At 47.1% G+C, this 14,221-nt stretch overlaps 7 protein-coding genes across 7 annotated transcripts; 4 read left to right on the top strand and 3 right to left on the bottom strand.

Annotated features, from left to right (window-relative positions):
- Window positions 1-66: 66 nt before the first annotated feature.
- Window positions 67-576, bottom strand: N7462_007361 (MAPEG family protein; the record flags this gene model as incomplete). The annotated part of the gene is made up of 1 exon (XM_057079079.1): window positions 67-576. The coding sequence occupies one exon, from the start codon at window positions 574-576 to the stop codon at window positions 67-69; it is 510 nt and encodes a 169-aa protein (XP_056931749.1).
- A 447-nt stretch (window positions 577-1,023) lies between these two features.
- On the top strand, window positions 1,024-1,332 carry N7462_007360 (uncharacterized protein; the record flags this gene model as incomplete). The annotated part of the gene is made up of 1 exon (XM_057079078.1): window positions 1,024-1,332. One exon carries the CDS (start codon window positions 1,024-1,026, stop codon window positions 1,330-1,332), a length of 309 nt encoding a protein of 102 aa, XP_056931748.1.
- A 2,253-nt stretch (window positions 1,333-3,585) lies between these two features.
- Window positions 3,586-4,824, top strand: N7462_007359 (zinc-dependent alcohol dehydrogenase family protein; the record flags this gene model as incomplete). Its single annotated transcript, XM_057079077.1, has 4 exons — window positions 3,586-3,693; window positions 3,757-3,825; window positions 3,890-4,565; window positions 4,631-4,824. The coding sequence occupies 4 exons, from the start codon at window positions 3,586-3,588 to the stop codon at window positions 4,822-4,824; spliced, it is 1,047 nt and encodes a 348-aa protein (XP_056931747.1).
- Window positions 4,825-5,351: 527 nt separating this feature from the next.
- N7462_007358 (uncharacterized protein) lies at window positions 5,352-6,260 on the top strand (the record flags this gene model as incomplete). Its single annotated transcript, XM_057079076.1, has 2 exons — window positions 5,352-5,728; window positions 5,819-6,260. The coding sequence occupies 2 exons, from the start codon at window positions 5,352-5,354 to the stop codon at window positions 6,258-6,260; spliced, it is 819 nt and encodes a 272-aa protein (XP_056931746.1).
- Window positions 6,261-7,092: 832 nt separating this feature from the next.
- N7462_007357 (uncharacterized protein) lies at window positions 7,093-7,424 on the bottom strand (the record flags this gene model as incomplete). Its single annotated transcript, XM_057079075.1, has 2 exons — window positions 7,093-7,341; window positions 7,377-7,424. The coding sequence occupies 2 exons, from the start codon at window positions 7,422-7,424 to the stop codon at window positions 7,093-7,095; spliced, it is 297 nt and encodes a 98-aa protein (XP_056931745.1).
- A 737-nt stretch (window positions 7,425-8,161) lies between these two features.
- N7462_007356 (FAD-dependent oxidoreductase) lies at window positions 8,162-9,674 on the bottom strand (the record flags this gene model as incomplete). The annotated part of the gene is given in 4 exon segments (XM_057079074.1): window positions 8,162-8,545; window positions 8,614-8,985; window positions 9,026-9,356; window positions 9,370-9,674. The coding sequence occupies 4 exon segments, from the start codon at window positions 9,672-9,674 to the stop codon at window positions 8,162-8,164; spliced, it is 1,392 nt and encodes a 463-aa protein (XP_056931744.1).
- Window positions 9,675-13,349: 3,675 nt separating this feature from the next.
- Window positions 13,350-13,691, top strand: N7462_007355 (uncharacterized protein; the record flags this gene model as incomplete). The annotated part of the gene is made up of 1 exon (XM_057079073.1): window positions 13,350-13,691. The coding sequence occupies one exon, from the start codon at window positions 13,350-13,352 to the stop codon at window positions 13,689-13,691; it is 342 nt and encodes a 113-aa protein (XP_056931743.1).
- Between the last annotated feature and the right edge of the window lie 530 nt (window positions 13,692-14,221).

Genomic DNA, 14,221 nt, shown 5'->3' with positions numbered 1-14,221 from the left:
AAAGTATCCAGAGCGTACTTAATCCAAATCGTTGATTAGGGTCGAGAATCATGAGAAAACGGGGCATCAAGCCCCAAGATATTTTCCAGCTTTGTACAATAAGAACAGGCAGCTCAGATTACCCCACCACCAAACCAGCCCGCGCACTTGGCTCCATCTCGGATGATCGATGAGGATGTAGACAGCGCCGTAGCAGACCCGAGCCACGGTATATGACAAGCCCGCGGCATTGATAACCGGGGAGGGAACATTGGCGTATGAGGCAAAGAGCAGGCTCCCGACTAGCAATGAGAAGTTCTCGACCGAGTTGGCGTGAGCGGCTTCATTGCGCTTGAGCATACCGAGCTGTTTGCGGGTCATTTTCCCTTCGCGCACTGCGGCCTCGCCATATTTGGCGAGGTCTTCGCGCGGTGAGGCCTGGTGGTCGATGCCGTACCATTGCTTGAGGGTCCGTGAGGATAAAACGCCGTATGCCCAAAAGAAATGAAAGGCTAGGAAAGCAGGTCCATAATTCGGGATGGGGGCTTCGAGAGCGCCAGCCGCGCGGAGGCCGATGGCCGTCAGAAGAAAGCTCATAGTGAGACTATATCGCGTCGTTCGAAATAAGTTCGATATAATGGATCGTCAGCGAGCCCCGCGTCGGGGCACAATGTCACTTTGTACGAGAGGTTTTTTGGGGCCAAAATCTGACCTCATCCTGGCTGAGGCCCACTTGAAGCCAAATCACCGGGAGTGAAACCCAGGATATTCAAAGAAAGCAGATCTTCCCATGGCCTAACGATGTTACTTCCACTGCTTCTTCGCAAGTATTTTCGAAGCGTCTTCGTCGCCCCGGCTCATATGATCGACACGGCTTATGGGTTTGCGGGGTTTGATTGGAAGTTCGAAGCCTGCAGCTCATCTGGACCGGGAGACCCGCATCTTAAGCGATCTTCCTCCACGCCGCGAGCGGGGAGATCGCGGTTCATCGACGCTCCTAGCGGTACTCCGAGCTGAATCCTTTGATTGCATAACCAAACCAGCATGGATTCCATCGAAGGGCGTTTCACCATTATGGTCAACGGCCTCGCGGTAACGACCGCCGAGGACAATGCAGATCCCAAAGTGCATGCGGCTGTCGGTCGTGACCCGGCCATTTTCACCCTGACCAGAGGCCGTCTCGAATCCGGAGATTGGATACTGGGGCGGTCGTTGATCGAAGATCGCAGTCTTCTGCCGAAAGGGATTTACTGGTTCAAAAAAACCTCAACAGACGTTGAGTTGGTCCAACAGAGTACCGCTATTCCTGAAGCCGGCTCCTATAAACTGATGTTCGCTGGTAAAAGACGGTAAAAGACAGACTCACTGGCCGTCTAGGGATCATTCTAGATGTTCAAATGATCTCCATGCTAATCTGGTGCTTGTAGGTTCGCCTATGATTGTCTTTGATAATTTCCTGTTCGCGGATTTAATGCAAGGTAAGCCAGCTTTGAGAATGGTTCCCAGGGTCGCTGCTTACTCAGTGTTTGTTTCCTGGTAGACCAAGCTCAAGATGTTCGGGTCAGTTTGATATGATGAAATTCCAGACGTGCCCTTTACATGCCGTTGTATTTGTGAAATGATACGCTGTTCGTCGTTGTATGATACCGTTGCTCAACCGGCCTGGTTGAACCGAAGTTGACCGTGATCTCGTACCTTTTGTGGATAGAGGCTGGGTGTCTGACAGCAGCTCATATCCCAGATGCGAATAATTCTGGCAAGACTAGGATCACAATCGGGCAGCAGTATATAGTATGTGGTGTGAGTATCTAGGAATTGCAGTAGGGAATGTTATCGAGCTCGCCTGTTCAGATTATGTGATTATGTAGGACACTCCTAAACACACTGTAGGTGTTGTAGGTGTTGTAGAAGATCTCGATCGGAAAGCTACTAGTGCTATCTAGGTAGCCATCACATCCAGCCCTTGTACATTGTATATCCAAATTGGACGAGATGGCATTGGGAATGAAGAGTGTGCACTCCACTCGCCTTGCCCGTTATGGAAGTTCCCGTTCAGTCTACACTTTCTCCCAGAAACTCGGTTACTTGATTCTTAAGCATACGAGGAAAAGAAAATCTAAGAAAAATTAGGCCCTTCTGGAACGGCCAATCCGGGGTAAAGGACTAAAGTCGAGAAGCGACGTGTCAAGTCTCCACCGCGCAATCGGCGGCTGCATGGCTCCTCTCCCGCGCGACTCCAATGATAGCCCAGGTTGGCTTAGGATGCTGACCACGTCCTCTCTATCAACCCCAAATAGTTTAATCTAGACTGAAAATGGCTTTCGGCTCCCTCAATCCCCGCGGTTTGTGGCCAAAGGCCTGCTGTACCACGCTGGCTGAGTGGGCAGGCAAGATACGCAGTAAGACGCGCGCGCGACAAGTCCGAAGGGCTCACCGAGGATTCGATTGAAAACGAAGCCACCGGCCAGAATGTTTGACCGCGTGACCATAGGCTCGGTGAGGCCGGACGCTTTTGAATATTGCTTCTTTGAACACTGCTCGCCCTGGCACTGGTATGATGGGACGGAAGGGAAGGGAAATAATAGAGGGGGTCTAGCGGTGAAGTGGGCGAGTCGGAGGGCGAATCTAGACCTGACCTTGTTTACTAAGTGAACATGCAGTTTCCTGGTCGGATTGTCATTGCCAAACGGAACCTGGAAAAGGGAACCGAGGCGGGGCCGTTTTCTCGGTCGGGATGTCCAAAAAATGACCTCAAGTCCAGAGCATTCAGACGAGGCTGTTCACCGAAGATCAAAATTGAGGCTAAACTGGACTTCGACAACTATGGGGACATCGGGTGCCTTGTTTTCCCCAGCGGGGCCGAATGAAGTCATGCCCGAACGGCCCGCCATTGAAGTCATCGGTGGCCTCTGGGCAGTCGAGTGGGCCCTCTGGTGACTGTTGACCGAAGCTGCGAATGGGCCTTGGTAAGGAGCGGAACACCTGGTGGCCTTTCTGATCTTGTCGGGGCTCTGAACGGGGGTCGACACGGCACGGCGCGGCGTTCCATCGTCATTGGTCCTGTCTAGAGAGGGGGGCTGGCCCTAGTCCTGATTCTGTTCCGATTCTGGCCAGATGCCGTACTGATGCTGTACTAAGGTTGTACCAATGCCGTACAGAGCGCATGGCAGACGTCAATGCGTGTTCGGGTTATCGCACCGCAGCACAACGATGCTCAAGAGCGGCTTCGAGGAGGTTCCTTTCGGTGGATCTTCGGTCGATGCACGATGCTGTCGTGTCGATCGGTGACCCACACCTGGCAGGTCCTAAGTGAGACTTCATAGTGAGGGTCTGGAGAGTTTGGAGGAGGAGGAGGAGGAGCAGGAGGAGCAGAAGGAAAGTTAGGTGGTTGCATGAGCGTCGAGCCCAGTTTGTTTTCCGAACGTGCCCCTCATTTGACCAGTATTTAATGTCCTTCCCCTCTTGTCCCGGGGGCTTTTTTCTTTGTTATCTCAGAATCGAGAATTCCTGGACTTTGCTCGATTGAACGGCTTTGATCTTTTCGCCTCTCAGATTGAATCTTCCCTCCAACATAACCATTCATTCACTGCATAATCCATTCTCACAATGGCCACTGCTCTCCCCCAGACCATGAAGGCTCTCCAGTATGCGAAGCCAGAACACTTCTCTCTTGTCGAGCTTCCTCTGCCCGAGGTCCGCGAGAATGACGTTCTGGTATGTGGCCTTGTCCACATGAAGCGCCGATGATGCCAGCGCTAATCAGCAACGCCTCTATAGATCAAGGTCAAGGCTTGTGGTGTTTGCGGCACAGACTTGCACATTCACGAGGGTGAATTCATTGCTCAGGTATGCTCTCCATAGGCAAAATTGTCCGGGTTGGAGTGTCTTTGCTGATTAGTTACGCTCCCAGTTCCCCCTGGTCCCTGGCCACGAGACAGTTGGTGTGGTCGCCGCCGTTGGCCCCAAGGTCAAGGGCTTCGAGGTCGGCGAGCGGGTCGTCGCAGACAACTCCGAGCTGTGCGGGACCTGCTTCTACTGCCGTCGTGGTGATGAACTTTTCTGTGAGAACTTCCATGCCCACGGTGTGACCATGAATGGCGGCTTTGCCGAGTACTGTGCGTACCCTGCTGGTAGAGTATTCAAGATCAAAAATCTGTCCGACGTTGATGCTACTCTGCTAGAGCCTGCTTCATGCGCTGCTCATGGCCTGGACAAGATTGCCCCCAAGATGGGCTCGTCAGTTCTGATCTTCGGTGCCGGTCCCACAGGACTGGTGCTCGCCCAGATGCTGCGTCAATGCGGTGGTTGCCGTGTGGTCGTGGCGGCCCCGCAAGGCTTAAAGATGGAGCTGGCGAAGAAGCTGGGTGCTGGCGACGAGTACGTGGAGCTGTCGCGCCAGGATGCCTCTGCACAGTACCAGAAGCTGAAGGATGAGAACCCTTATGGCTTTGACATCGTCGTCGAGGCGACTGGCAGTGTCAAGATTCTCGAAGACTCAATTAACTATGTTCGCCGTGGCGGCAAGCTCGTCGTGTATGGTGTGTATTCCAACAAAGACCGTGTCTCGTGGCCTCCATCCAAGATCTGTGAGTACTCCACTTTCTTTTCAATCACATCGACCCTGGTATTGCAGTTGTTAATGAACATGCAGTCGGCGACGAAATTACCATCATTGGCAGCTTCTCGGAGACCTACAAGTTCCCTGCTGCGATCGACTACCTTGATTCGGGCAAGGTCAAGGTTGAAGGCATCGTCAACAAGGTATTCAAGATCGATCAATGGGAGGAGTGTCTGGAGTCGATGCGGAACAAGACCGCCATCAAGGCAGCCATCACTTTCGACTAGATTTCTTGGAGCTGGTTGGACGGATCATGATTGATGAGATGAGAGATGAGAGCGTTTCATACCCCCTATTTTCTGGCATATCAGATCTGGCATACAATACTATTGATTAATAGATTGATAGAACAACTGGATTGCCTTTTCTACACGTTTAAAACCTGGAGATCGATGGTCTTTCAGGATGTTGATTCTGGGGACCTTGGAAGGAACATGCCCCGCAAAGGGACGACCAGAGCAATGATCGGGTGTGACGTAGCATATAGCCGTAAATGTGTTATGTCGTGTCATTTCTTACAGTGTTCTGATAAATTCTGTGATAAATCTAGAGTCTTCTAAACCCCGAAAGGGTTTTCAACAGGTGCATCTCACCATTTACGCCCTTTTCTCGTATACACCAAGACCTGACGCCCGCCCGTCCCACAAGTCCGGCCTGATAACGATAAGCCGGCTCCGCTCCACTTTTTACGCAGCTCAATCCCCAACTTCATTTCTACCGTGACACTCATGCACCTTGAAACCCCCTCTTCACAATGGTTAAGCCGCTCACATTCAAGGGCGACAAGCCAAAAAAGCGCAAGCACCGTGATCCTGACTCGGAAAAGAGCTCCAAAACTCGCAAAACTGCCGATCAAACGGCCCTAGAGACCGACGACAACCCGCCCGAAGACCAAAGCTGGGTATCCGCCGACGCCCCCAGCGACATCGCCGGCCCAGTTGTGCTCGTGCTTTCATCCGATGAGCCGACCTGCATTGCAAGCGATGCCAATGGTCAGGTTTTTGCCAGCGTGGTAGAGAACCTGATTGAAGGAGACCCAGCAACTGCGGAGCCGCACGATGTGCGACAGGTGTGGGTTGCGACTCGAGTTGCAGGGACCGAGTCAATTAGTTTCAAGGGACACCATGGAAAGTAAGTTGCAACCCTTAGAGGAAAAGCTGAACCAATAGCTTCTTTTTCGCATTGCTAGGCAACGGAGCTGGTCTAACTAACCGCGACCAGATACCTAAGCTGCGACAGCTATGGCCTGTTCAGCGCAACCGCCTCCGCAGTCTCCCATTTCGAGTCCTTCCTCGCTATTCCTTCCTCCGATTTACCCGGCACATTCTCAATACAAGTTCGGGGAGGCGATGCAGAATCTTTTCTCTGTACGAAGGAGAATGCCAAAGCCACTAACGGCGTGGAGATCCGCGGCGATGCGAACGCAGTTTCATTCGACACGACGGTGCGGATCCGTATGCAGGCACGGTTTAAGCCACGGTTGCGTGCGAAAAAGGAGTCAAAGGCCTATGAAAAGATTAGCCGCAAGGAGTTGGAGGGCATAGTGGGGAGAAAACTTGACGATGATGAGATCCAGAGATTGAGAAAGTCACGTCGGGAAGGCAATTTCCACGAGGAGATGCTGAACGTCAAGGTGAAGGGAAAGCATGATAAATTTGCATGAGATAAATGATCAGTGATTTATCTCATTTTGATGAGGAGATGCACAAAATATAATGTTTTGGAGTAGGCGCTTACCTGACTCCAGCGCCCTATACTTGATTTCCTACTTGGGGTCCCCCCTTCAGACTCACATGAGGAAGAAGACTCATGACGAGTAGATCTAATCACCCAAGAGACGCCTAAGTCAGTCCCAATGGCTGCTACTAGACTTTGAGTGTTCAGCCTACCGCCGACGCCGCCCACCGGCAGCGCAAGCGCAAACAATGCATTTGCGCTTGGATCGGGGGCATTTCGCGAAAGAATCGCCGAAAGAAGCTGGCTTGTCGGCTATGGATGGAGACTTCGAGTCCACATCAATTCGGTCCCTTTTCAAGAGCTCTGTGAAGAGACTGAGAGTGAAATGCCTTCCTCCTAAATCTATGGAGCCAATCCGCATCTAGATCGGCGTCTCAACCATCGTTGTCGGGATATACATCTTCCACCCTCATCAGTCAAATCACGTGCACTAGCAATTGTTTGTTGACGAGGAAACCCAGACTTGAAGCTCTCCAGCTTGCATGTAGCACAACAAATGACTCGAATGATGTCGAGGCCATACAGAGGATCATGTTGGTTGAAATGAGGCGTATTTTTACACTACTTGACCTGAAGTCATCATTATTCAAAAGATTGCCCTAAAGTATCAAGGTTCCACTAGCGAACTAGTTGGTGGAGAATGATATCATGGAGGGGGAAAGAAGTGCTCTCACAATCACCCAGGTGAATGAGGCTGAATATTAGCCAGGAATTATTTAAGGTGTCCTCTACTCTCATGCTGCGAATTCTCAATCATTTCACGTTCCCATCACCTGCAGTAATCTCTTAAATGACACCTGCAATGTCGTACCCCGATTATTATCCTCAAGAGCATTATCATTCGAGGAGCCACAAGTCACGACCACGAGACTCAGAGCCCAAGGGTCACGGCCATCATCACAGTGGACATGGTCATAGTCATGGAAGTCATAAGGAACCACACCACAAAAGACATGATCACCAAAAGCATCACGATCCTCACCATGACCGTCACCTAGCCGAAGGAGCTATAGTAGGCGCGGGCATTGCTGAAGTATTTCACCACAATCGAAAAAAGGAGGGCAATGATGTCAGTCATGGTCTTGGCCATGTTGTTCGCACTGTCGGTGCTGGTGCTCTGGGGGCGGTGGCAGCCAATGAGTTGTCCCGGGTTCGCGATTCCCGCCACAGAAAGGATTCTCAATCACCGTCTGGTCATCATCACAGGCATGGACACAGTCACCATAGGCATGAGTGAAAAATACTATCAAATGTTGTGCATCTGTTCAACCATAATCAAGGGTCTGTCAATCAAAGCGTGGATGATTGGATAGATGAACAAGTACATGTATTAGTGTCCATATTACTCGTTGCGAGCAATTAATACATGACTGGGCCGAGATGGCCCCCGGACATGATTGGTATCATTAGTGAACATCCATTTAGATTTAGAGCAATATTAAATTGAGAATATTGTCCCCTTTAGTAAAAGGTGAATGTGGGTCTTGGCTGTCATATGGTGAGTTGTGGTATCCGATTATAACTGTATTTTGAGTATACTTAGATGGCATCAAACCTCCTCTCAATGTAATCCAGCCGTAAACAGTAGACCGTATAATCTCATTAAATATACTATAATTGGCCTCTCTACTATAAAATATCTCCAAATCCTGCCATAGGTTGCAGACATCTTCCTTCTTCGTTGCGGATTTATTTGACTTCAGGGTCAATTCGTATAGAATCTAAGATATAAACAAAATTACCATTGAGATGCTAAAAATAGTTGCAGATAAAGGTCTAAATGCACGAGTTGAATGTCTCGTTAACTGGTCACAGTCCAACATCCTTTCACTTCTCCTGCTCATCTGACCAGAAACTCGTCTTCCCTCTCTCGGAGATTTCGAAATTTTGGAGTGAAATGGCAGACCTGAATGTTTGGTCCCACCGGTCCACTATGACTCCTGGAAGCATCTTTGGGAATTTGTTTAGCATAAGCTCCTCTAGCTCTGGCGTGTCCATTGAATCCATGAGCTGTCGCTGGTGAGATCTCTCCATTATGGTTTTCACTCGAGGAGAGCGAATGTTTTGCACTTCCTCAAAAATACATTGTATCTCTTGACATGACAATCGCCCGGCTGTTGTTGACCCAGATAAAGCTGACTTTAGAGAGTTCGTCAGCGCCGCTGCGCTCTCGATAGCCTGATTTCCTCCTTGGGCAATCATAATCGTCATCTGCAGTTATCGGATACTCTATTAGCTAAAAGAATCAACATATATTTCAGCGTATTCGGTCTTCGAACCTGATGGGCCGCCTCGCCAATAATCATCATTCGATCCAAATGCCATTTCTTATAAATAAATTCTCGCATCGGCTTGAGAAATGTTCGGCTGAGTCGGTTGTTATATAGATCCGAGAAATTGACTCCCGGGGCAATTGGATCATTCCAATGTTCCTGGATCACTTTTTCCATATCTTGATCACTGAAGCGAGGAATTTCACTACCATGAAATGTCTGTTGGAGTTTTACCATTAAGGCCCAATAGACACGATCCTCATGCCCACTGCCAATAACATAGGAAAATTTTTTATTGAGCAGAAAGTCGAGGGTAGCCTTTGGTATTCCCGAAACATTGCTCGACGAGCCATACAAACAGCAATAAGTAGAAGGAACCTCTGGTTAGAGAAGAAGATTAGACCTGTTTTCTAGTCACGAGAGCTGAAATCTCACCATTTTCTTCTGTGTATTGTTCACTAATACCAACTTCTGATGCACGTTGAGCCATTTGTTGTCTGATACGTGAATGGACCCCATCCGCCCCGATGACCATATCACCACGGTAAACATATCCATCTGTCGTTGTCACTTCAACTTCGTTCCCTGTATGCTGAACGGTGTGGACTTTTTTCTGCGTCAAAATTTTTGACTTATCCTGGATCTGGTCGTAGATGACTTGCAAGATTATGTGTCGATGACACCAGAGTGGATTATATCCGTATCTGTTGAGATTAGCCTTATTATCCAATTCAAAGAGCTTAGGTATCCTGGTGAAACAACCTTTCGGAGGTCCTCTTGTGCCATTCTTCCGTGCACGACAAACTCTCCCCTTGGGGATTTCTGACGTTAATAATGTCAACAGGGTGCCCTACTAGACGGAGAAGATCCTCATAACATCCCAATTGATCCAATATCCGAAGCCCATTGGGAAGCATACAGATTCCCGCGCCAGACTTGTTGGAAACAATATGTGGATAAGCCTCTAGAAGAACATAATCCAACCCCTCTTTTTCTAGCATTAATGCTAGACTTAGCCCAGTTATCCCTCCACCAGAGATGATCACTTTGCAGGGTCTGATGGCCATCTTGAAATTTGTAATTTGGAAGGATAAGCTTTTTCAAATGGCATTTACTCCCTTTTAAATACACATTTTGAGGGCAGCGTTGCGCGGCATTCGCTAATCGGGATTTTTGGCCCCTTGGGTGTACCTCAGCCCCCAACAGACAAAAGTGGATCTTGGCCCCTTCAATAACTAGCTGAATACTTGAACTAGCAGGTCTCTGCGAACTGTTAACTGGAATAGGAGACAGTACTAATTCCGTCTAAGGCCCGGGAGAATGACTGCGCCCTCCAACGGTGAAGTATCGAAAATAGTCATTTTCTCGGATTTCTGGGCTGGGATCCAAGCAGTGGATACCATAGATTCGTCCTCAGGTATGGTTCTAAATACAACACATGACATATATCTTAGAGGAGTCATGGTCAAATGATCAGTTATTCTCAATATTGTCCTGGCAACATGCATGGTTATAGCATAAATGAATCGGTATATAATCTTATTTTAAGAAAGCCTTGACTCATGATTATGGATGGCAAATAGACTAATTATCTTCATAATAGAGAAAGACGCAATTTGAAGGTGGATACATCTAGTGGCAGCTTGATGGGTGTGTCCTTGAGCCTCAATTTCATCTGCGGTTTTGATTTAGCTCCCTGATTATAAATGGCATTAAAAATAAATAACGTGCGCTAAGCGGTATATGCTTAAGCCCTCGCTATTTAAGAGAACTGCCAAGATTACGAAAATAAACCTAAAATGAGCTAGATCATTTCCCGGGGGGCATATTAGGCGATGTATCTGTTTCGCTCACTACTCCCCTTCATGTGATACGATTATTACTTCGCTTGACTTTACGTAGGTATATTTGGTAAATACCCATCGTCATATTCTCACTAGCTAGTATAGGATTTTTCAAATTACTTTCCATATTTGCCTATGAAAGTTTATTACATGTGAAGAGGCGCAAGTACCGTTTGAAAAGCATCACTCCTCTCTCATATCACTATTACTTGCCTACTCTCTGTGTATGTTGGGCGTTTGTTTACAGATTGGTCAATCATTGAATCACACTTATAATTCATAGCTCCGAAAACCTTTCTCTATTTCTTGCTTTCCTTGTAAAAGCAGCCACAAGCTTTAGGAACATCGTCAATTTGGTTTTCAACAGTATCTCAAACAGAATAGCCAGAAAAATGATTTTGATTCAGGTCTCAGGGTCCGTATTCATGCTCAGACCTAGATGTTTGATTGTTGCCGGTCGGTCATAGTAAGATTACTACTCAGCTGAAGAGCGTTGGTTCTTTCTGGGCCTGGGATGGATTTGCTGTGCATATTGATATTCGGTACCAAGAGGAACAAGACCTTTTCGTTCAAGTCTCCCCAGCATTTCTACCACCCAAATTTAGCAATTCTGGTTTTCAAACGTTCCCTTTGCTGCTGTTACAAATTTTAGAATGTCTTTGTTGTCAATTTGGAAAATGTGATTTTTCGAAGCTATGCCAAAGCTGTCTACTCTCTTACCGGCTTGAATAGCACGTTTGTAACCTCCTTCTTGGGAAGGGTTTGCCTTCACATGATACCATGTACCCATGTTTGTGCCAGGATTTGAGATAATGACCATCCAGTGGACTACAGGATCGTTCTCTCTCTTTCGTGACAGAAAGCGACCCATACATCCCACCTCGATGTATCAATATTGCCTGACATATTGGACATTATACTATTCCAGGCACAATATCGTCAGAGATAGCTGTTCAAGTATTTATTTTTGACCTCGATAGAGACCAAGGACACTACTTGAGGTCTAATAAGGCGAATATGAATGAATATCCTTCGGCGATCAGGGATGTTTTATAAATGGAAATGGTATATTTCTTCAGCAATCTGATTTACAGAACTTTAGTGATAATCAAGTCCTTTCTATGAAAAGCGAGATGGTCTACGGCTTAGCAAAGCCAAAGAGAAATCCATGGCCAATCGCTGAAAAGCTAACAATGATCATTGTTTCCATCATTTACCACAAATCTCTGAGAGAACGACCAGAAAAATGACACTGCTTCTACAGGCTCCTATTCGATGCTAGATTTAGTTTGAATCATAGAGAATTTAATACTAAAGGCAACATTCAATTCAATTATCCAGTCAACAGGCATCTTGGCAGGCAGTGGCTCTGGGACAACGAGCCAATAACCAAGTGTCTATTGAATGAACTTGTAGAACAAAGATTTTGGAAGGTCGATAAATCTTTTTAGTAGTTCTCAATTGTAGAAGCTCTGACTGGCTCACATTTCCATGCTCTTTATTCCATTTTGGCAGCCTTTGTTTAACACTGCATTCTGTTGATGCTGCTGCAGGTCTCCAAGATGTGGTTGGACAGAACAGCTTTGGGCCATCGCAGCTTTCCTCGAAGTTTTCTTTAATGCCCTTGCCATTTTGATCTTTTGTTTCCAACCGCAGCTCCCGAGCTATTCTTTTCGATACTGTTGCCAACTTGGTACATTCCCTCCAATACTCTTGCCCTCCTCGTCAATACAAAATAGTAGTAACAGATCTGGTCATTTTCAGATTTTACATCAAATCAGAAATAAAACGGCAGAAATGATACTCTGAATCACTAGTTATTCTTCCAGTGTGTCCAGAGGATACAAAAACTACCGTCACACTTCATGGCATGGGTAATGATGCCAGGCCTCTCAGGAATGAACTTTGCTGCCGTTTCGAGCAATCAAGCACATCAATAATATCCTTCGTCTTGCACAATTTTTCGTGCGACGAGTTGACATAGGAAGGCGTTCAACTGCTAGCGAGTCTGCTTTATATCCAAACTCCAGTTTTAATAGGCCATGGCTCATTTAATGACAAAATATCGGCTCTACTGGAGGATCTTGTATGCCATCTGGATGATCTAGACGTGAATATAACTTGGGGAGAGTAGAAGACCCGGCGAACTGGTATAGTGTCGAAGATGAGACCAATGATAGTGAAACCGACATATTCACTGAAGAAGCAGAAATAGAATGCACTCACAGGGATTTTGATTCAACTTGTCTTAAACCTTGAGCTCTCGTATACTTGAAAAGTAAATTTATGTGTGTGGTTTTACTAGGATAGTCCATTACTTGAATCTTGATAACTGTTTGTACACAAATGAATTACGAGACCAAATACTATAAAAATTTCTTCATCCTCCAGATCCAGTTGAGAAAAACCCCCTTTCAACCAGGCTACCAAAAGTTTTGGCGCTAATCCACCCCTGAATGCCAACACTAACTGCTAACATAACCATACAATCTGGAAGTCATCTAAAAATAACCACTTATATGCTGTGGAGCTTATTATCGCTGGGCATTTATTGAATGGCTGTCATATCTCGGCATCTCTCTGCAGCCTGGTCGCCCCCATTGCTTACTCCATCTGACTCGTTCCTACCCAACCTGGTTTCTTACAGCCGAAAGAGCCAATGAAAATTCAATTAGTGTTGATCATCATTTCTCTAAAATATTTTGGCCCAGAGATCGTCAGTGTTAGTGGTTTCAGTGGATCTTGGGAAACGCGCCGACAGTCGAAAGCAAGCTGACATTTACGTCTAGAAATTACTATAAAAGTCTCTCTCGGTGCTCTAGTCCACCGAAAGTCTTCTTGTTATCAATAAATTCAAGACTGTATATAATTGAGATTCAGAGGAGACATTTTGTCACGATGAAACTCTTGGCTGTCCTTGCCGGCAGCGCTCTGTTTACCTCCCCGGCGCTTGGTGCCGCCGCTCTCTTCGCTCGAATAACTGGGGACAATAGCGCAGGTGAACTCTGGCTCATTGATAGCTCTATTGCTGATGAAGGTGCCTGGGAAAATGTGACCCCTTCAGAGCAGTGTTCAACTGGTGCCTGGGGCGGAGCAGGTTGCTCTGTTGGCGGATACTCGGGTTCTTTTATCGCATTCAACACTATAGGTTGTGACAGCAATCCGGGTGTTCAGAATGGTCAGTCCTCTTCTCTTGTTTTGCTATTGCATTCTTCTAGGTCTCTTGTTTTCGAAGAGTGACGCTCCGTTCTAACTTCCACGATACTCTAGCCACCATCACAACCCCAACTGGCGAGCTGGTTTACGTCACAAAAGACAGTCGTTGCCAACAGATTTCTTACTGTGGCGGAGGCGTTAGTGACAATGGTTGGCAATGCGATATCTGAGCGGCGTCGCAACAGTACATCTCTATCATCAGCTTTACGACGGGATCATACAAGGAGGGAATGTGCAAATCGAATTGACGACGAATATCTTTTGGTAAATGACGGTTTGCTCTCGTCCAATAACTGTATATTAGTATTGGTTGACCCCCAATGTTTCCTCCCATTCAACCCAAAATCATTTCATGAGGCTACTCTCCACTTTGCCGGCGGTCAATCAATTCTCAATCCCTATATGGTGACATGACCAGACCGCTAGAGTTTCTAGGAGTGATCGACGAGCGTAGATATAGAAAATTCATATCGGAAAAACGAAGTCATAAATACAGACATTTTCAAATAAAGTATTATTAGCCCTGCCTGACATTCCGTGGCTACACCAATCCA

Source organism: Penicillium macrosclerotiorum (assembly GCF_028827735.1).
Source record: "Penicillium macrosclerotiorum strain IBT 26536 chromosome Unknown utg000007l_segment0_segment0, whole genome shotgun sequence".
Classification (NCBI taxonomy): domain Eukaryota; kingdom Fungi; phylum Ascomycota; class Eurotiomycetes; order Eurotiales; family Aspergillaceae; genus Penicillium; species Penicillium macrosclerotiorum.
This window is presented reverse-complemented; position numbering and strand designations above follow the sequence as displayed.